The following is a 22,317-nucleotide window of genomic DNA, read 5'->3' as shown; positions in this document are numbered from 1 at the left end:
AAATGAAAATAAATTTAATAAGCCAGTAGAGTGAAGACATTTCTCCTGATCATAGAGACAGAGCCAGGGTCAGAAGGGCCAGCTCACCCTCTGTGTAGTTGGGGTACAGAGAGGTTGAGTGACTTAGTTGGGTAGTTTGGGGTTTTCTTGGATCAATCCCAGGGCCTAGCTCATGCCACAGAACTATGATCTGACTCCGTGTGGATGCCTTTTTTTTTTTTTTCCAGGGTGGGTACTGGGCTATGGGAAGGTCAGATCCTTGACTTGACACTGTCAGTGTGAGTCGTATGAGAGCTAAATGTGAGAGTGGGTTGTTCGGTGCTTATGTGTGTCAGTGTGTCACTGAGCGTGAGTGTGTCTCGGCAAGCTCAGTAAGACAGTCTCTGGTTTGAGCATGTCCCCATCTGTCTCTGAGCTGCAGTGGAATGAATGCAAGAGAGGAGCCCGCCTCGGGGCGTAGGGAAGCCAGGCTGGCTGCTGGCGGCTCTTTACCCTGCTTCAGCCCTGCTTCCTGTCTCTGTGTGATCTCAGGCTGCTGTGTCCCTGCTCTGGGCCTCAATTTCCTAGCATAACAGAATCTAATGCAATATGTAGAGGTCCCTCCCAGCCTTCCTGTACTGGCTGACTTGGGAGGACTCATTCAGGGGACAGTGTGGTCACTGCCCAGTCTGAGGCAAAACTGTTCCCTGAGATTTAGAGCTTCTAGTTTGGGTTATTTGTGTCAAGGGCCTTGGTGGGCTTGGGGACCTGGAACCCCTTGGTCCTTGAAGCACATTTGCTAACAGGTCTCCTCTCTCTTCTCTCCCTGCTTCCTTCTCTGAACTTGGCTGACTTTAGAGGAACATCCCATGGAAGGTGAGTGGAGCCTTCTTGATCATTAGGGTAATACATATTTTCCTGTGGGGTTCATTTGAAAGGGGTGTTGTTGGCCATGCAACAGCTCCCTGCCTGCTCATGTTTGCGGGGTGTCCAGGGGGAAGGAAGTCTGGGGTCTTCTCCATCGGATTACCTCTTCCTGGGCCTCTTTGCTCATTGACTGGGAAGCGGCTGCAAAGAGGGCAGGTCTTCCTCCTTACCCTATGCTGCTCTCTGCTGCTCCCAGCCTTCTGCCTTGTGGTGAAGGGAAGAGGCTCTCTGGGCAGAGGTGATGATGGGGGAGAGGAACATAGCCGGTAGTGTTGGAAGCGCCCAGAAGTGAGTAGGTAGACACGTTTTTGTCCAGTTTAGGAAGTGTATGGTGGCCATGTAAAGAGAGTAGGGGTGGCAGGGGTGGCTGATGGCCTACATACAGCCTGTGCTGCAGAGAATTCTTGCTGCTGCTGCAGGCCAGTGGGAGTGTGGTCGAGACTACAGGCAGGGCGGGGTCTGTTCCATGGTTGGGGTGTGTGGGCAGGGCCAGCTCTTCTATTCTGCTAAAGCTGCCCATGGCTTCTTTGTCCAACCCAGTCCCATGGCAAGGGTCCAGCGGGCTTCTCTTGGATCTCTGTCCGTTCTCCGTTCTGTCTGGTTCTCTCTCTCTCTCTCTCTCTCTCTCTCTCTCTCTCTCTCTCTCACACACTGCTGTCATTGCCTTTCTTTCTCCAGGGCTCTGTCTGTGGTCCTCTCTCTATCTCTGTTGTTCTTCCCTAGATGCTCTGGGTTCTGCTGTTCTTAGAAACTGTCCCTATCTTTGACTTTCTCTGTTTCTCTTCCTTCTCTGGGGCGGACTAAGATTGAGGATAGGGTGGTCTACACTTGGAGTCAGGATTACAGTCTCTTCCAGGTCATCGCAGTGAGGTTGGTAGGATGATTGTGAGGGAAGGCCATATCCTGGTTACCCCCTGCTCCACAGTCCCCTGTCCTGGGAAGGTAGTGGGTAGGATGTACTCTGAGACCACTGGGCCTGGCCCTTCTGGGAAGAGCACAGAGACACCAAGGATGTGTGAGTGCTGGGAAGGGCAGGCAGTTAGGACCGTAGGTCTGGGTATGAATGGAACCAGTTTCCTCACGGTATCCTCAGTTTACCTTGTCTCTCCGTTTCTTCTCTTTGGGGCTCCTTGGGTGCCCTGGTCTCAGCAGACCAGGCCCTGTGTCTGTGTCTGTGTGTTTGTGTGTGCACACATTCATGTGTCCTGGCTGTCCGTGTGGGCACACTGGGCGCCAGCTTATTGTTCTGTCCATACGTCTCTGGAATGACCAGAGCTTTGTGTGTCTGCATCTGTGTTTGCATCTCTGTGTGTTACTGTTTACCTAGGTCTGTATGCAAGTGAGAAAGAAGGAGAGAGCCTGCACATCTGGGTGGACACAGCCTTCTGAGGGCTGGAGATAAGACTTAGTGATTTAACCTGCTCTTGATGTCTCCTCGGCAACAAAGGGAGAGATGGATGGAGGGAGAGAATACAGAGGAGGGGAGAGGCTTGGGAAGGAGGGGGCATAGAGACAGGGCAAGAGGTAGGATTTTAAAAAGCTGGAGGGGGGAAGGAGAGGAACATGGGGGTGGGGAGAGGAACATAGCAGGGAAGGCCCCAGCTAAGGGGGAAGGGCAGAGGCTGCAGAGAAGTGTCTTGGAGCAGGGATAGGAAAGGGGTGATAAGATCAAGGGAAGGTCGGCTTTGGAGACAAGGGAATGAGCTCTGTGTGGGGTGTTCTGATAACCTGCTGCTGTGGATGTGGGCCTGAATGTCAGCAATAGCCCAGGGTGTATATGGGATTCGGAGTGTGTGTGTGTGTGTGTGTGTGTGTGTGTGTGTGCGTGCGCGCGCGCTAACATAGGCAGGAATGTGATCGTGTGATCTTTCTGTGTGTCCCTGTGTGTGTCTGTGTCTCTTAATTTTTCTTTCCGTGGCTGTCGTTCTGGGGTCTAGGTATATAAGTCAAGGGTGAGATTCCACGTGGGGACACAGGCTCAGATCTCTCAGGGGCTCCCCTGTGCCTCTCCTTCTCTGTCCCTTGATGCTGGGATGCTAGGCCTAAGTCCTGACTTCCTCCAGGAACCTAGGCATCCTGCTGTGCAGTGTCCTGAGCACCTCCTCTTTCTCCCTAATCTCTTCAGAGCAGGGAGTGGAGACCCAAATTAGCCAAATAGAATATCGAGGAAGGGCCTTTGAGGGCACCAGCCATCACTGTAAGAGGAGTGGAAGGAGGGGCTAGATGCCACAGGTAGCCATGGGGGAGAGAGCACCCGAGGGGTACTGGGGCTGGACAAAGAGCAAGCTATAATTGGGATGGAAGAGGAGACAGGTTGTAGGGAAGAATCCCTCGGTCATCCGGTCATCTGAGGATGAGCCAGGAGTAGACAGGAAGGGAATGGGTCCCCCCTCACCAAGATGGCTGATGCTGTCACGCCTGAGGGAGCTGAGCAGCTGGTTGCCTTGGTGACAGAGGGAGAGTGCCGCATGCTAATGAGGCTGGCAGAGAGCTGGGCAGCGGAAGGGTCTTGGGGGCGGTGTGTGGTTTCCCCCAACAGTAGTTAGGCCTAAGGGGCTGTGGGGGTGGGGCAGAGGACAGTGTCTATGGGCCCTCTGACACTGGATCAAGGGCAACAGGAGCCTGGATTTCTAAGAGTAGAGCCTCAGAGCAAGGCTGCTGCTGACAGGCAGAGTGGGAGGAGGGTTCAGGGCCGGTGGGGGGGCGTGGGGGGGTGGGGCAAGTTTTAGAAGGAGGAATTTTGTGGGGTAAGAGTGACTGGCAGGGTAGGGACTATTTGAAGCAAAGAATAAAAACACAACCTAATAGCTGGAGGCCCTCCCAGTGCTTTGAATAGACCCTGTGTCCTCTTGAGAACTGTGTTGTTCTGATGCTGCCCCAGTCATTGTGACCTCTTTCCTCAAGCTAGCCTCTAACCTAGAGGTGAGATAAAGGAGTGATACTGATGGAGGGGAAGCTGCCAGGAGCCTGTGGCTGTGCCTTTGTCCCGCTGTACCTTTCCCAGCCTCCTCAGCCTCCTTACCACCTCCCGGGCACTGGCTAACTCATCCTCTGCGCCCCAGAGATACTTGCAGCTCTTTAGTCTCCGTACTGGCTTGTTTCCATCCCAAGGTCTAGCATCTCATGCCACAGGAGCTGGGATGGTTTTCCTGACAGCAGACTGTTTCTCTACCACCGTCTTGGCCAGACTCCACAGCAGAGAGTTAAGGTTGTGGTCAGGCAGGGAGCAGGGGTTAGGTAAGGCTAGTTGGTCATTTCAGGGAGTCCAGGGGAATCAGTTCTGTTGCTGGTCTGGTGGTGTCAGCCTCCCAGGGGCCTGGGGTTCTGGCATGGTTCATTCTGAAATGACTCAGGTTAAGGAGGGTTACCTTAGATTAGGGCTGCCAGGGTTTGCTCACTGGGCTAAATTGTCCTCAGCAAGGGTGGCCAGGGATAGGGGACCAGTTGGGTCATTTAGGCATGAAGGGTTTGGACCTCTTAGAGTGCTTGGCCTCCTGCCTGAGGACTTGACTGTCCTTTGGACCTTGTTTTATGAAGGCACAGAGTCTCTGGATTTCCAGATTCTGGACGGATCTCACCATCTTACTCCAGGGTCTCCGTAGACTCGGTTTACTTCTTCCAGCTTCCTTGGTTCCTCAGAAACAAGCAGGTTTTCTTTGGAGCCTGCTCTTTCTGTGTGACTAGAGTGGGAGCTGGGAGAGTTAGGGCTGTAGCGAAAGCTTTTCTAAGTCCTAGTGTGGAGGTTTCCTTTAAGGCCCAGGTTTCTATACTACCCACAGTCCCTCAAGGTCATGTGGACCCCTGGTGTGTGTGTGCACCTGGTGTGTGTGTTTTTGTGTGTGTGTATATGTGTTTGTTTGTGTGTGTGCGCCTGGTGTGTGTGCGTGTACATGTATGCATGCATGTGTATATATGCATGTGTATGTGTGTGTACGTATATGTGTGCCTGGTGTGTATGTGTGCATACATGTATGCATGTATGTGTGTGTGTTTGTGTGTGTATGTGTGTGTGTATGTGTGTGTTTGTGTGAGTGTTTGTATGTGTGTATGTGTGTGTGTGTGTGTGTGTGTGTGTGTGTGTATGTGGTGGTTGGAGTCCCCTAGTCCACTCAATTCCACTCTAACGGGACACTTCTCTTTCTCTCCAGGTGGCTTTGATTTTTGTGTTGTGTTTTATTTTCTCCTCCATCCGAATTGTTTTTTTCTCGTTGACCGTTTTTTTTTTTTTTCTTCACCTCCTGGAAGAAAAAAAAAAAAGAAAAGAAAAAAAGAAAAAAGAAGAAAGAAAAAGGGAAAAGCAGCTTCCCCAGTGCCATGCTTACCCTCCTTTTCCTTTTCCTTTTTTCTTTTTTTTTTCGGCAAGAAGAAAAAAAAATAAGAAACCAAAAAATTCTCTTCCTCCCCTGCAGCAACCCCCTGCCCTGCCTCCTCTGGCTCACACCGCTCACCCACCCTCTGACACCCCTCCCCCTCCCTCTACCCTCTGTTTCTGCATCGGGCCCCTTCCCTCAGCTGCTGGGCTGGAAGCTCTCCCCCGATGTCTGTCACAAGTTAAAGGGTTTTAAATTGTGGCAGCAACTTTCCCTCCCTTCTCTCTGGCGGATTTCATGACTCGTGTTTCTTTGTTTCTTTCCTCTTCTCTTTCTTTCTTTTCTTCTTTTTTTTCTCTCTCTTCTTCCCCTTTCCAAGGTCCGGCTCACCTGACGTTAAACAGCGAAGGTATGGTTTGAAGTTTTGGTTTCGTTACGATTGGACTGGATTCCCCCAAACTGTGCCTGGCTTTTCTGTTCTCTCCCCTCCCTCCTTCTCCTTCATCCCTCCTGCCTCCCTCCTTCCTTCCCTTCCCTTGTCCATTTCTTTATTTGTATGGGGGTGCCTGGTGGGGGTGGGGCTGGCCTTCTCCGTCCCCTTTCCCTCCCCTCGGGCCCACTGTCCACCCTCACATCACCTTGGTTTCTGATGTCAGATGTATACTTTCCTGCCGTTGTCTCCAGTCTCCTTTCGTTTTTTTTTTTTTTTTTTCTCTTCATCTTCCTTGTGGTACATCTTGCCTTTCTCTTTCTCATGCCGGTGTTTGATTTGCATCCTCTCATTCTGGTCACTCTTTCTTTTCTATGAATGCAAGTAAAAAGAAAAGGGCCTGCCTGGGTTGCAGAAAGGATTTGAGGCAGCACGTTCCCCTTCCATTGCTGCTGTGGAAGACACTCCACTTAATCCCTGTCCCTAGAATGGGTTGAAAAGGGAAGACATGAGGCTGGAGGTATAGGATCCTCCCTTCCCACAATGACTCGCCCTTTGCCTTTTCCTTCATTATCTTTTGAGTCTCTTATCACTATCTGACAGACGACAGTATACCAGAGACAAATGACAAGCTATTGTGATGACAGAGTGTCACCAGGAGGCATGACAGCCATACTACCTGGCATGATACCCCTACTAGGTGGCTAGGCTGGGACTTGTCCTTTCGCTTGCACCTACCCTTGAGTCCCTCCCACCAGCCAAAACCTCAGAGCTGGGGACTGATGCATAGCTGTGTAGTAGATGGCTGTCTTTGCATACACTGGGATCTAGTCTCAGCATTGCAAGGGTAGAGGAAGCCTGGCATTAAGCAACCTGGAGGGGAACTGAGGAGTTCTGACTGATCCTCCCAGCTGTGACTTCCCTGCTGTTCCTGTATCCACCTCTGCCAGCACCCTGGGCACTGCTGTACTTGCTCAAAAGACAGGGTTGTGTATTTAACTGAGAAATGGTGCCAGACCACATCTAGGCTGGAAGAGGGTTTTGCCAAGGTCTGAAATTTGGGATGGATTTAGGCCTGATAAATGAGGGCCTGGAGGGCAGGAGGAAGTCCCGTACAAGAAGTTAGGAAGGTCCTGGCTGACTCACTCACATCCTTCTTTTCTTTAAAGCTTTGGTTTGGGGAGCACTGGCCGTGGCTCACCTCAGACAGTGAGGATGTTTTCTTGAAGTGTCCCAGAGATGCCTCCCCTCATCTAAAAGGTTCTGAGCTCAGATGTTTGTCTAGTTTTAGTTCTGGGGACTGGGGACTAGAGTTGGAGGAAGAGCACAGAGAGAAACTTCCCCTTTTATCCCTGAATTCTCCTCATCCTGTGGATCTAGCAGTAGGGCTGGTTGCCTAGGAGCCAGGCTCCAGAGAGCATGTGTTCACTGGCAAGGGTGGGTGAAGTTCAAACCAGCCTGGAGCCCAGACATGGCAACCTGTGCCTCTGGGGGTGCTGGAGCCGAGCCCTGTGTGGTGAACCAGGGAACGATGCTGAGAACCGATTTCTGAGGAAGATTTACTTCTATCCCCTTGAGCCCTGCATAGCTAGGACTTTCTTGGGTGAGCACAGCCCTTCCGAGAGTGTGGTGGGACAAACCCGGGTAGCCTCATAGTTTAGGTGGAGGCCTTCAGAGCACTCACTGTAGTAACTGAAGCAGTTATAGGTGGCCCATGAGAGGACAGGCACAGAACAGGAGGGCTTTGGTAGCTGAATTGAGATGTAACACAGCTATAAGTCTGGCAAATGTAGGTTGACAAGAATATTCTCTAACCCAGCACAAGAAGTGAACAGAGTTGCCCACTGAGGGAGTAGCATGAGCCCCATAGATGTGGCAGTGGTCCCAAAGGGTGATGGGGAAGCTTGGGTACAGGTGCTCAGGACCTTGGTCCCCAGAACTACCCTTCTCCTCCAACTTGGTCTCCTTACCCTAGACTGACTCGTTCCTCACCTGCAGCTGGTGGCCTTTGGATTGTCACATGGCTTCTTCTCAAGAGACCTTGAAGGCCAGGGAATCCCCAGAGAAACTCTCCCCTACTTGCCCATGCCTGCAAGCAGCACCTTTGTCCTGAATAGGGCCTTCCATCACTTCAAGACTGGGATGGGACTGGCTGCCAAGCCCCTGTGCCTGACTCCCCAATTCTGCTTCTCCAGTAGGGTCCTTACTGTTCTCCGAGGGGGGGGCCGGGAGAGGAGGAGCCGGCGATGTGCACCAGCCAACAAAAGGTCAGTGATCCCATGGTCTCCAGACAGCCCAACCCTTGCCCCGCTATAGGCTAACTGCACTCTGAGAGGCAGAGAGGAGTCTTCACATGTGTGTGGCATTCCCCCTGTGCCTTGCCTCCAGGCCTACAGTAGGTCTGCCTGTCCCCCATTCCCAGGGGCACGGTCCATGTCCTACTGTGAAGGATCACAACCTCCATCTCTTTCCCACAGCTTAGCTGTCCTGATGACAGAACACAGATGCCTTTTCCCATGGCAGCAATCAGACCTATCTCTAGAAAGTGTTGCAACAGTGGAATGACAGGTGGCTGGTACCGTCATATTCCAAGAGCATGCTAGGTACCTTGCTTTGGGGAAACTGATAACGTCTGTGATCTGTGTGTGTCCCTTATATTGTCCCAGTGAGCCACGGTGACATTTAGTGGTAGGCATCATTGCTTTCATAGGTGGGGAAACAATCAGAGCCCCAGAGGCCAGCATGAGGCCCCTCAGCATCATAGGACCCTGGGACTCTAGCTTACTTTTTAGGCCAGAGGCTACTTCTCTCAGGACTCTTTGCTGAGAAAAGTACAGGTCACCCCAACAACTCTCAAAGCTCTGTATTCACCTCCATCCTCCAGATAGTGTCCTGCTGTCTGCCAGTCTGTCTTTGCTGAACTCCAGGGCCAGCCTGGATACCCCTTGGGAGTTTTGTCTGCATCCCCTTGGGATCAGTCATACCACATCTTGTCACTTTGCTTGCTGCCTCTCCTGGTCCTGAGCACTCTGAGGACAGGATTTTATTCTCTCTCCATGTTCTGCACAGCTCTTGACATACATATACATACATACATACACACACATATATATACATATATATATACACACACACACACATATATATACATATATACACACACATATATACACATATACATACATATATATGGGCATGAGCTCAGCACATTTAATTAATTAATTATTAATTTTGATAAGGGTCTTCGTATGTAGTTTTGGCTAGCCAGAACACATTATGTAGACCAGGTAGGCCTTGAACTCACAGAAAGACATCAGCCTCTGCCTTCTGAGTGTTGGGATTAAAGGTGTGAGCCAGCACACATGGCTCACAATTATTTAAAATCGGTGAATGGTCATGGTTCCCAGCGCCTCACTAACTGTGGTCTGTGTAAGAGCCTGGGAACTGCAGGCTTTGTTCGGAAGAGTTAACTTATTTCTTCACCAGTGGAGGGGTGAGCGTGTGCCAGCACCGGCACCCAGGTCTTCTCTCACACATCACATTGCCTCCCGAGGGAGCTGTACAAGATGTTCCTAGGCAGTTCCTAGGCAGTAAGTGCCAAATGAGCAGAACACACAGCTGTGGCTCCCCAGAGCCAGGAGGGTCAGAGGGGCTGGAGATCTTCCCAGAGGAGGCCTTTGAGCTGGTCTGCAAAGGGGACAGCTGTGTGCCTCCCTTTCATGGCACTTAGAAACTCTCTCAGTTCTGGCCACATTCAGCTTTGTTGGGAGCACTTGTGAGGCCACAGACTCCCTGATGGAGAAGCAAACAAGTATTGGCAGTGACTCCCTTCCTACACTAGGAGCTCTTAAAGAGTTGTGGTTTCTTGCGTGCTGATGGGAGTTGTAGTTCCTGACCGTGGCCTGGCCTGTATGGCTGATGGAGCAAAGCGCCCCCTGGCGCTTCAGAATTTGATCATCTCAGATCTAGCTAGTGCTCCAAGAAGCTCCCAGGGCTCCATTATATATTCTGATCCCTGGAGTAACAGCCTCCACGAGGGTCCAGCTCTGTTCCTTCAGGGTCCTCTCTCTCTCTCTTCTCTCTCTCTCTCTCTCTCCTTCTCATCTTCAGTTTTCTTGCTACCATTGCTCACCTGCCAATCATCCCTCTTCTTAAATGTGTTCAGGCTCCCTTAGACCTTAGAAATATCTTTCCATTTCTAGGTCAAGAGGACTGAGGTCCAGCCAGCTCACGCTTTGCAGCATCACTGGCTTTGCCTCCTCCCCTGGGTCCACCTGAGGAGCCCAGGACGGCCTCGTTTCTGTTCTTTGCCTTGGCAGCCATAGTCCAGCCTCAGCTCCACCTCTCCTTTTATTCCTGACTTCTTTTGTTTGGTCCCAAATCACTTTTTCAGGTGGCTGCCTTATTTTCCTTTCCGCCTGTCTGTGTCTCGGCAATGTTACTTGCTGTGACCGCAGTGAAGGTGAGGGAATGGGAGGGAGGTCTGACTTCTGGGCGGTTCTGACAGTATGGGTGGTGAAACCAAGGTCAAATGCATTCCCTTTTCTGGTCCTAGAGCCCCCTGGCTCTGTCAGTGTCTGAGCAGCAGGCCTGGTTGCTATGGAAACAACAAAGGCCCCAGAAAGCCTTGGCTTTAGTTCCCCAGAGGTCCCTGTCCCCTTTCTGTGCTGGCTGGCCCTCCTCCTTACCTGTCCCCTCAGGGTTCCCTCCTGTTCTTTATCGATAGGGTTCCACGTGACCACTCTTTCCCTTACAGCCTGTCTCCATTTCTCTTCTGTCCCACTGAGGGTCTGTCTTTGTACCCTTCTACACTGAGCTCCCCGCATCACCATTAAATGTGTCCTTGTCTCTGCCAGTCACCTCACCTTCGATTCAGGTCCCCTACATAGAGGGAGGGATTCAGATAGTCCCAGTGTGGCCCATGCCCTACCCCCCTCAGCCCGCTGCCCTGTGGCCTCAGTATACAAGGCCTTGCCAGCTGCAGTGAGGGCTATGCCAGGCATTGGGGCAGCAGCTGGTGCCTTGGCATCCGGATGCAGTGGGGCAGTGTGGGCAGCCTGCCTGGAGGGAGAGAGCCAGGCTGTGTGCTGGAGAAAAGGAGTTCTACAGAATCTGCAATGAGATCTCCGTGTTTGCACATGGGGTGACTCCTAGGGGAGGACAGGTGCCTCACAGTGGTCCTCTGTGCCTACCTCCCCTGGGCCTCGAGAACACCTCCTAAGAAGCTCAGAGAGTTCAGTCTCTGTCTAAAGACCCTCATGACACACTCCTGTTGGCCCTTTGCCCATCTAGGGAGGTTGCAGGATCAGTATTTACTGACAGGGGACAGACATCACTGCCTGGGTACCGGGCACCAGTCTCTTTGGCTTGGAATCTGGTTCTCTGCCTGGACTTGTGACTTGGTGTGTGAAATTGAGGGCTGAACCCCAACTCTCTATTTCCAGTCGTGGTCTTTCTACTTGTCATCCACTTGTGGACCCCCCACCCCTTGCAATCCTTATGGTCTTTCCATGAGTTGTGGCTTCCCATCTAAAGAGTACTAGTAGAAAGGAACTTGGGCTGGGCACTGTTTCCATGGGTACACATACATAAACACATACACTTGCACATGTGCACACAGGTCATGTACATCCACAGGCATGCACACATGAGAGCCAGGCCCTCTCCTGCCGCTCACGGGGCCGTGTGGGGTGTCTTGGGTTAGAGGAGGAAGTTGGGAGAGGAGGGAGAGCTGGCATGATGAGAGCTCCCAGGCAAACGTGGCAGAGTGGCCTGTCACTGGGCACACATTCCTGTCACTTGCAATGCCTCCCCACGTGTCTTGTCCCCGTCCCTCTCCACTCCACGGCTTTGTAGGCTTCTCATCTGTGCAGGGCTAGACAACGGACCCACTGGTCCCATCACTCACGGGGAGGCCTGAGGCTGCCCCGTCACTGGGTACAGGGAAGAGGTGGGCTGCTCGGGAGACACTTGGTGCCACAGTCCTAGAGAGGCATCCCAGGGAGAAGCCAGGCAGAGCCTCTAGTTTCTCCCCCACACGCCTTTGTTCCGGAGGTCGAGAGAACTGGTAGGGAGAAGACAGCAAAGCCTGTAGCTTTGTCTGGCCCTGTGGCAGCTTAATTGTCAGCTGTCAGTGTGAGAGCCACTTAGCAGCCTCCTGCTTTGGAAATGGGCCTGGGGGAAGTTGACTTTTGGTAGCAAAGACAGCAGGGTCCAGGTTGACAGCATGGGGGAGGGGAAGGGGGATCTGAGTTTAGAGCTGGGTCCACAGGACTCTAGTGTCCAGAACCTATGTTTGGGTTGCTGGAGGTGAATGGGGAGGCTCTGGCACACCCCACCCACTCAGCCTTCTCCAATTTTCCCAAACCGCGGCGTCCAGGCAAGGAGGAATTTGTGGCAACCTTCAAGGGCAATGAGTTCTTCTGCTACGACCTGTCACACAACCCGATCCAGAGCAGCACCGATGAGATCACCCTGGCCTTCCGCACCCTGCAGCGCAACGGGCTGATGCTGCACACAGGGAAGTCGGCGGACTACGTCAACCTGTCTCTCAAGTCCGGGGCTGTCTGGCTGGTCATCAACCTAGGCTCAGGTGCCTTCGAGGCCCTTGTGGAACCCGTCAATGGCAAGTTCAACGACAACGCCTGGCACGACGTCCGGGTTACCCGAAACCTGCGCCAGGTAGGGGGAGCAGGGAGAAGGCCAGGGCTCAGCTTTGTCTGGGGCAGGTCATACGTGGACGACAGAGGCATGTCTTGGGTTGGGGTGGGAGAGTGCAGGGCCGGGCAGTGTGGTTTTGGAGAAGAACAGAGGTTGGGGCAGTTCAACCTCAGGCATGACCTCAGCTGTGTGATGGCTCCTGAGACCTTATTTACCAGGGATTGAGCTAGGAGGAGGCCCCAGAGCTGCTCCTGGGCAGAAGCCTGCGGCCAGGAGTAGGCTTGTTCTGAGAATAGTGGGAACAGCTAGGGTTTTGATGTCTGGTGCCCAGGGATCAGGCGGTAGATGGGCAGGAGGCTGCTGTAGGGTTGGACGGAGGGAGCTGGAGCTGGAATGAAGACCTAGTGTTCTGTGGGGTGTGGAGGGGGCCTGTCAGGTGGGCAGCAGCACACTGAGGAAGACAGATACAAGTGGGGCAGAACATGGTCTTCCCTCCACGGGGCTCTCTCAGGGCAGAGGTAGGAACGCACAGAGAGGAACTGGAGGCAGCCAGTGGGTGGGGAGTCAGAACCGGGGAAGTACCTGGTCTTGCTTCTCTGGGACAGCTTGCTTTTCTTCCTTTGTTGATGAAGCTAGGCTTTCCTTCATGTTCACGTTTACCTTCTGTTGACTAGGCCAGCCTGCATGGGGGGCTCAGGAGGGGCTTGGGGTCAGCTCCTAATATAGGATGGCATACTTCTCTGCATTGTCCCCTGAACTTTCAGACACTGCATATGGCGCTTACTGGGAACTTTATGGATGAGAACCTTGTGGGTAGTTTTCTCCTAGGAAGTCCCCATGTTTAATCATATTGATCTCTCTTCACTAGCAGGTGAGGCCCCAGGGCAGTCCCTGGGGCCTCCTGTCTCCCCTTCTCCATAGTGACCCACTTATGTGAGGGGTGTGTGGGGGCCCAGTTCTTTCTTCTCTTGGGTCCCTAGTCTTGTAGTCAGCAGGCAGCAAGCTTCATCTTTCCACCACTAAAGGCAACCAGGAAAACCGTTCTTTCTGCTGGACTCTGCATCAGAGGGCTTGGTGGTTGGTCTCTTCCTAGTGAATTTTTGGACTTCCTGTCTCTAACCTATTGTCCTTCCTCCCCTCTTCTTCTTTCTCCCACTGGAAGCTCCTCAAAGGGGCTCGGAGATTCTGACTGACTGTCTCACCCTCTCACCTGCCCTCATTTAACATCACTAAGGGGTGATCTAATGGAGATTCCCCTTGCTAAGACAATGGCGTGACTAATTGCACTATTCCTTTCGGAAACCTGCAGCAGCCTGTTGCAGCCTTCTGTCAATGCACTATTCTTAGGGCTCCCTCTCTCTTTTCTGTAGAGTGACAAGTTTGTGGAGTCACTCCTTCTCCATGCAGCCCCTCCCCACTCTTGTCTTCTCACCCCATTCCCAGTTCGAGCTTTGAGTGGTATCCCCATTGGAGCAGTTGGGTATGCTCCGTATCTCTGTGATACATTCAGGTGTCACACACATTATTTGGGGGGTAATTCAGGCAAGCTGCTTTTAGTGCCTTTTGCTCCCTTCTTCACTGTTCCTGGGACTAGTCAGCTGCTGCTATCTTCTGCAAGTCATTGCAAGCCCTCAATCTTTATCCATCCACATGCCATTTGGCCAAAAAAAAAAAAAAAAAAAAAAAAAAAGTAAGCCACACTGCTGGATAGAGTTGAGAAGGACATGCTCCCTGTTCTGCATCTCTTGAGATAGGATGGAACTGTTCCAAATAAACAGAATAGGGGCTAATGAGATGGCTCAGTGGAAAGAATTGCTGGTCACCCAAGTATGAGGATCAGTCAGAGTTGAGATCCCCAGAACCCTTGTAAAAGCAGGGCAGTCATGGTAGCCATCTGTAATCTCAGCACTTGGAAGTTAGACATAGGGGTCCCTAGGGCAATCGAACTAGCTCGACTATCCAGAATTGGCAAGCTCTGGATTTAGTGAGAAACTTTATTCAACAGAGGCAAGAGTGGCTAAGGAAGCTATTGAGCATAATCCAGTGACAGCTTCAAGACTCCACTTGTATCATGCCCACATGTGTGCCCACATATGTGAACATACCTGCACATGCAATCATGCCACACATGTGAAAAAACAGATGAAGAAATAAATAAACAGACGAATTAAAAATGATTAGAATAAAGCCATACGTCTGCCCGGTGCACCCCAGAATTAACTATGGGAATTGGGAAGATTTCCAAGAGGAAGGAAAAGTCTTTGGTAATGCTGAATTACCTTCATAGATGCAGTGACACATGACCTCAGGACACAGTGTAGAGAGTGATCCATGTTTATCTCTTTCTGGAACATGTAGAGTCATGGGTGCAAGTTGGTAATGGATGGAAATTCTCTGCTCCTGGATTGTTCTATAGGATGGCTCTGAGTATGGGCAAATCACGTTGACCCAAAAGCAGGGATGATGGGCCACAGAAAATGTCTGCTTAAAGATATGGATGGAGAGCTCTCTTTACAAAGGGCTTCTGAGGAATTTCTTTCACTCCAGAAACCAGTCTGTTCCCATAGGCATGAGCCACCTCTGGGAAGATACTCTCCCTATTCATCCAAGTGTGTAGATAGCCCAGATGACATACCAGGATTTAAAGAATCCTGCTATATTCACACAGGTGATAGAGGATGAGGTGGCTTTCAACAATGTTCAGCCTCTCCCAAGTTCTGTCAGTAGGGAGTAGGTCAGGGGTGTAATGTAAGAAATGACATCAGGACGGGGGTATGTGGTTCAGTGACAGATACTGATCTAGCACGCACAAGGCCATGGATTCCATCCTTAAAATGCAGTGTGTGTGTGTTGGAGGGGGGTAAAGGAAGCAGAAATGACATGGAAGATGACCAGGATCTAGAGTGCTATAGATCTGTTATTTTCCTTGTGTGACTGGAGTGGCTGGGGAGATGACTTTCTGGAATGACCTGCCTCCAAATCAGCTCCTTTTAACTATGGGGGTGGGCCAAAGTTTAACTCCAAAACTTCCTGGTTTAGATGATCTTTCCTGAAGTCATGTAGATGGTCTTGGAGCACAGAGAGCAGTTGGGACCAGAGGAATCCTTACTGACACATGTTCTTGAAGCTATTTTGGGGGACCTTAGCAGGAATAACTGATTACCCCTGAGGGTTCCTTGAAGTCTAGCTTTATCCTAGACTCACTCACTTTTCATACCCCTATACTTCCAACTACCACATAAGAATATGCAAATCCATTTAACTTTCGACAGCACCAAATTGAAAGACAAACTGGCTACCAAAACATCACATGGTTTTTCTCTTGCTCAGCTCAGATGGTGCCTTTTTTCAGTACAGACTTTCAGAATTTCTTCTGGGTCCCAAGGATAGAATCTGTCAAGGATCAGTTCTACAAGGGATAGAGCCTATAATAATAGGATGACCCTGAATAGGATTGTCAAGGATTGAGTCTCGAAGACTGTGGTCATCAAAGATGGAGTCCTCAAATAGAATCCTTGTAGGATGGAGTTCTCAAAGATAAAGTCTTCAAGGATGGAGGCCTGCAAAATGGAATCTTCCAGTTCTTGAGGATATTGCTTCAAAGATGGAGTCTCCAAAGATGGAGTCTTCAGGATGGAGTCCTTAAGAATGGAATCTCTCAAGATACAATCCTCAAGGATAGAAATTTGAGGATGTACTAATGGTGCACACTCCAAGGATGCAGTCCTGAAGGATGGGGTCTTCCAGGAAGTAGTCCCCTATGTACTGAGTGAAGCACCCACTCAATGGTAGAGTCCCCAAAAGATTTAGACTACCTATTCATTTGCCTCCTGTCCCTCATGGCACACAATCTGCCTTAGATCCTAGATTTGCAACTTTCCAGACCTGTCTACATTGCCTTTCCTTGTTCTTCCTGAGGGGAGCTTTCCCCAGCTCTCCCAAACAGACCACCCATTCAGATCTCTGCTGGCAAACACTAAAAGCTGGGATTTGAGTCAGATAGTTGTTAGGCAAGTTATGCAACCCCCAAGTTCAGTTCCCCATAGGCCAAGTGGGAAGGAACTGCTGATGACTAACTGGATGTGGTGGATGTCTTACCACACTCAGCACACTGACGGCATGATGTGGGCACTGGAGAGCTCCTGCTGCTGTGATCATTAGCTGTACTTCTTTTCCTTCTTAGTTCCTTAGCTGAGGTGACACTTTCTTCATACGGCTGTCCTTGGTCCATCCCAAAACCAACTCTCTTCTTTCTTGTGTTGAGTCCATGAGAACGTGTATTTGATCCTCTCACATCTTACCTGTGTGTTAATATTTGTGACCATTTATCTCTACATCCAGGTTTTAAGCAAACTGAAGGTTTGATACCAGCAACTACTGAGCCTCTTAGCTATTTTTCTAAGTTTTGCCCCCGACTTGCCTCGTTTCCTTCAGGAAACATTTCCCTCTTTTAAACAGAGTATGAGGCTGGAACCTGGGGCCTTCCACAGGATAGACACGTGCTCTGTTACGGAATTAAATACACAGCCTGTTCATTCTATTTCCTTCTTAAACCTAATTGAACAGATTTTGGAAGTGAGGACTCATGACCAAATGAACAGGTCAAACTACTCCATATGACTGTCACTGGGTATTGTGATGTAGGCTTGTGACCCCCAAAGTCTGGATGGATGCTGAGGCAGAAGGATTGCCATTAGTTGGAGACCAGCTGGGCTCTGTATGGAGACTCTGCTTCAAACCAAAACAATGCCTGAATACTTTTTGTCTTCCTGAAAGAGTTCTGATCTGCTTCACAAGAGTAGCATAACTTGTCCTGCTTCTGTTCAGTGCTAGCCTCTCAGGGTGTCTCTCAGACTGCCCTGGAATGTATCTCCATGTTCAAGGGTCTCATTAATTGCCTAGGGTGTGTGTGTGTGCGTTTATGTAGTTCAGGCTGACCTCAAACTCAGAGATCCACTGGCTTCAGTCTCCCAGATGCTGGTATTAAAGTTCCGTTGTGGTGTAGGTTTTTATAAAAATCTGTGAATGGGAACCATGGCCTCCACTTTACTAATGAGATAACTATGACCAGAAGACTAGCCTGTCTGGGTGGGGGTTAGGAGGCCTTGAAACGTGAAATCTGAATTAAACCACTTCATTTCCTTGCTTCGGCAGGTGTTTGGTAGCTTCTTTGTTATCCATGCAAAACGCATAGAGGCTGTAGTCCTCTTGGCTTCTGACATTCTTGGACATTCTCAAACCTCAGGACGATTTGAACAGTCTGAGCCTCTTGACTTAGGGAGCAAGGCGTTCCTTCATCCCAGGCTGAGCTTGTGCAGACCCACAGGCTGTCCTCAGCGGAGACTTTTGCATCTGAGTTTAAGGTGGAGATTGGGGTATGGTTTTCTCCAAAGCTGTTTAGCTGCAGCAAGTTCTCTTGCTTTAATGACAAACTCCTCTCTGGGCTGGGACACCCTCCTCATTCCTGGCATCCCTTATGCCTGTGCTTCTGGGCTATAGAAGTGGACGAAGCACTAGGGGTTACTTGCTGGACTGAGACATTAATTCTGTAGATCTGGGCCTTTCTGTGTGGGCCACCGTACCACAGGCATAGCCTCTAACGAAAGCTTCATTCCAGTATTTGACTGTAGGTACCACATGACTATCAGGGCTGTCATCCTCCACTCCTCGGTATAGAGGGCTCTGTGCTCATCTCTTCCAACTCTGCAGTTTCTTGGGAGAGTCTGGCTCTCTTGAGAAATCAGAAGGAGGCTGGGGTTTGAACTTACATCTTTCCCCTCTCTGTCCTGGCTTTAATCTACTGTTCTGTCCATCAACACTAGAGCTTCCTTTGTGAATGCTGCTCCCCAACTACTGTGTTATTTTCCATAACAAGTCAGAACAGTTTTTGGACTTTTTACTTGTAGTGTCCTTACCCCAGCCTTATTCAACTCCTGCAATGACATCAGAAAACTCAACTCTTTTCCCCAAAACTTTTCCATTAGTTTGTCTGCCCTGAGGTTGCTTGTTGATTTCTCTGATTAGCAGGCTTCTTTATTTCATGACAGTCCTGCTATACAGATCCTCTCGTCACCTTGCTCCAATCATTGCACTTGTGACTAGACTCTTCTCTTGCTATGTAAACTGCTTCCTCATACCTAATAATTAATATTGGCTACTCAGCACTTCTAGCATCTAAGTATTGAATTCTGTTATTTTTAATTATATGAGTTCCTTGTTAATCATCTTAATCAATTGCTCCTGTGGCCACTGGTTACAAAAACTCTTTAGCTAACAGTTCCCTAGAACACCACTCCCCTAATCACAGTCTCAAGTCTGCTGCTTAGTGTTTAATGGGAACCAGGCAACTGCATTCTTCCATCTCCACTACCAGCTGGTTCTGAAAGTGAATATTGTCTTTGGCAATGGGAGGGAGAATGGAGGAGAAATACATAGAGGTAGGCTCTTTAGAGACGGCATAGAAGAATGTGGCTTATAGTTCAGAGAAGATAAGGGGACGCTGAGGTCTCAGGGCTTCTCTGTTTTTCTTTTCTGTGGGTAGAGGGGGAGTGAATTTTTGGCTTTGGTTGTAGAAAATGGAGATCCAGGGGTTTATGGGTGTCCATGAAAGGAGCCTGGGTCCTGGGAGACCATTGCCTGTTTCAGGGTCTTTAAGGGAAACTCAGCTATTCACTGGTAAATAAGAGAGCAGGGAGGGTGGCTGAAGGACCCAGGGGAATTTGGGAGGTTAATAGGGCAAGTGGACAGGTTGGGGAGTCAGCTAGGGGTGGGACATGGGAGGAGGGGGGAGTGGGAGGAGGGTTTGGGATGGTGTTATCATGAGCCCTCTGCAGTCTGTGGAAGGCTAGCTTCCCCTCCAAAACCTCACTATGATGGTGGCTCATTCTTCAGTTCTCAAGGAAAAAAAAAACAATGAAAGGGGGATCCCTCTCCCCCAATGACCCCTGGGTCAATTTGCCCATCTTCCATCTCCAGGAAAAGCAGATACCCATGTCCCCTCTCATCCTGTCTTTGGATTCCAAATGAAACCACCTCCTGTCCTTGCCAGTTCTGTGATTAGGGGCATTGCCCATTCTTCTCCTAACCTGTCAGCCAGCTGGCCTGTCACCAGCCGGTTAACCCATTAACCCGACATGTCCACTGGTCAGCCAGTTGGCCAGCACCATTTCATTCCTTAGCCAGTTTTCTGGAAAGCCATCTGGGTGACCAGTCAGCCAACAAAGCCATTCACCCACCCCTGAATCAGTGGCCCACTCCTTCCTGATCCCATGCCCCCCTCTCTCCTCCCCTTAACTCCCTAACACCTCAGCTGTAGGACCTACTAATCCTGCACACTGGGTCTGCTTCTTAACCCTGCCTCCCCTCCCCCATTCTGTTGGAAACCCCCCTCCCCGTTGCCAACTCTGTGTGTGTTACTAACACGCTTATAACCCAAGGGACCAAGGGATGGGCAGGGCCAGGTGGGGCCAGGTATGAGTGACAAACCGAACTAACTTTCTGTCTCATCTGCGGAATGTCGGCCATCTTTAAGTCTCTGCTTTCTTGGTCCAGTTTTTTTTTTTTTTTTTCTTTGTTGTTGTTGTTGTTTTCTTCTTTACTAACCAAGGTCTCTAACTGTTCCCCTTCTCTGCAGATGCCCTTCGGGAGGGGATGAGGGGACGAGAAATCCAGAGGAGGGGTTGGGGAGGTTTGGGAGAAGAAGGGGTTTAATTTTGTGTGTGTGCTTTCTTCTTTCATTATGACTTTTCTTTGAACATTTCTACTGAGCCTGTGGGGGAGGGTTTGAGCACTCCTCCCTCCGAGTTTCACAGTTGGTCATTTTATTTTTCTTTTCTTTTCGTTCTTTTCTTTTGTCCTTGTTTCTTTCTTTTTCTTTGACACCCCTCCCCCTCTCCGATGAAGCACGCAGGGATTGGACACGCTATGGTAAACAAACTGCATTATCTGGTAGATATCACTCTAATTGTCTTACCGTTTGGTTTGCCGTGGGTTTTTTAACTGTTCGATTCTCCCCCTTTTGTTTCCTCTCCTCACTTGGTTTTTGCTCTCCAATTGCTCTTGTTTTTATTTATTTTTTTCTTCCTTTTGTCCCAGACAATCTTTAAATTTCACGTCTTCTCTTTTAGTTTCCCTCCTTCCTTTTCTTTCCTTTTTTCTTTTCTTTTCTTTTTTTTTTTTTTTTTTTAATTGATCCAAACTCAAGTCCAAAAGATAAATGGAAACTCAGGCACTTGCTGGGTCCCTGCCCTGAGCTCCTGCATCCTGGCAGGTTCCTGTCCTGAGACACCTGGGGCAGGCCCCCACGCTCGTCCGCCCGGCTAGGCCAGCCGGATGCTGGACTGTTTTCTATTACTTTCTTCTGTTCTTCCCCAGCTCCTTGGTTTTAGTTCTTGGTTTTTGTTTTTGTTTTTTGTTTTTGTTTTTTTTTTTTTCTCTTTGATTTGGTTTCTTTCTTGGTCTCCTGAAAATCCATGGAAAACACCATCCCATGACACGCTATGCTATGCTCTCTGTCAGCTCCAGACAGGGGCCCCTCAAGTTGGGAAGAGGGCTGGGGATGCCATCTCCAGTGACAGCCAGCTGGGCATGTTCCCCAAAGGGGTAAGGAGGATGGCCTTGGGACCTCCTTCAATTTACCAGTTCATACCAGTGTAGGGGCTGCCCTGTGCTGGCTGTTGGCCCCTACTTCCCAACTTTGAGGATTCCCAGATCTGTCTCCCTCACATTTTGCATGGCATGAGTGGTCTTTTCCCCCACCAGGGATAGCGTCCAGATCCCCCCACTGCTCTGCTGCTCTGACTAACACTGTGTTCCACACTGTCTTCCTTCCCTTTCAGCCCCACCCCCTTTATGTCCCCTGCCTCTCCTGCATGGCCTCTGACAGGGCTTGGCGTCCTTCCCTGTTGAGGGCATTCGAGGAGGAGTCCCAGCAGGGGTAGAATGGGGCAGCTCTCCTTGTCCCTGCCAAGCTCCTGTGTTTGGGTTGGGCTCGCTCCTGGTGAATGCTGTTGTGGGTGTCAGTGTAAAGGCAGCTGGTGTGTGTTGGTGTGTGGGTGTGACTGTGTGTAAATGTTGGTGTGATATTTAGGGGTGTTAGTGGGAAGCCATGCTGTGTGTTTGGGAGACTGCTGATTCTCTGCATGTGTAAGGGCTGGTGGGAATGGGGGCTGCAAGCTTGGCTAGCTTCTGGGACCTGGTAAGGATTCTCTATATGGAGGCGGGCTGGTGGGGCTGGCTCTTCAGGGCAGGTGCAGTGCGTGACGGCAGAAAGACAGAGAAAGTTGGGAGGACCTCATCCTCCTTCCCTTGCCTGCCTCAGAGTTTGTGCCCTGAGGCCCTGCAGTGTGAGATCCCATGGGATTCCCTCATGCCTGCCCAATTCCGGCTCCACAGCAGCCCGTTAGTCATTGCCTATTAATAATGCAGAGTGATTGAACACCAGGCAGGGGACCCTGCAGATGGACGTGTCTGCTCTCGTGGAGTGGGAGGGGTTTGGGGCAGCTGCCTGGCTTGCCCAGCCTGCCAGGTCTGCCTGGTTGGAAGTCTAGGGAGCAGGGAGGTATCAAAGCTGGACTGAGAGGCTCCTTCTGCCCCTCAGCGGGCTTCACCTCTGAAGCCACGCCAAGCCTTTGCTGACACTTTTGTATGTGTGTGTTTTCCTTCACCCTCAGAGGCTAGTTAGTGTCCATGGCCAATGTCGTACCGTGTGCAGGCTGCCTAGCCTCCGAGGGTTTAAATGGCTCTTACCGAGATCTGTACAAGCATTTCATAGGTGCTGTTTCTTCAGTTGCTGGGTTTGAGGGTTAGTTGCTACCTACTGCACTGTTCTTGAGAACCTATCATTAGGAACTTTCTTTACTAGCTGACAAGAAGCCTCACCTGGTTAAGATGCTTGCCACCAAGTCTGATAACCTGAGTTGATTGCCAGAATACACCACACACACACACACACACACACACACACACACACACACACACACACACACAACATATATAAATGTAACTGAGAAA

At 50.3% G+C, this 22,317-nt stretch overlaps 1 protein-coding gene across 12 annotated transcripts in view; it reads left to right on the top strand.

Moving 5' to 3' along the window:
* NRXN2 (neurexin 2) overlaps window positions 1-22,317 on the top strand; it is a gene marked incomplete at both ends in the record, with an annotated part of 99,401 nt that overhangs the window by 14,820 nt on the left and 62,264 nt on the right. For 3 of the 12 annotated variants that reach the window (XM_080913467.1, XM_080913464.1, XM_080913461.1), the window contains 5 exons: window positions 838-855; window positions 5,596-5,625; window positions 7,842-7,913; window positions 12,026-12,327; window positions 20,209-20,232. In XM_080913467.1, coding sequence (XP_080769593.1) covers window positions 838-855; window positions 5,596-5,625; window positions 7,842-7,913; window positions 12,026-12,327; window positions 20,209-20,232 — 446 coding nt within the window. Of the gene's footprint in view, window positions 1-837; window positions 856-5,595; window positions 5,626-7,841; window positions 7,914-12,025; window positions 12,328-20,208; window positions 20,254-22,317 lie in introns of those variants that run through there. The other 9 variants (XM_080913463.1, XM_080913452.1, XM_080913453.1 and 6 more) reach the window with 6 other exon arrangements.

The sequence above is a fragment of the Micromys minutus genome (genome assembly GCF_963924665.1).
Source record: "Micromys minutus genome assembly, chromosome: 2".
In the NCBI taxonomy this organism is placed as follows: Eukaryota; Metazoa; Chordata; class Mammalia; order Rodentia; family Muridae; genus Micromys; species Micromys minutus.
The sequence above is the reverse complement of the archived record's forward strand: the minus strand, read 5'-3'. Positions and strand labels throughout refer to the sequence as shown.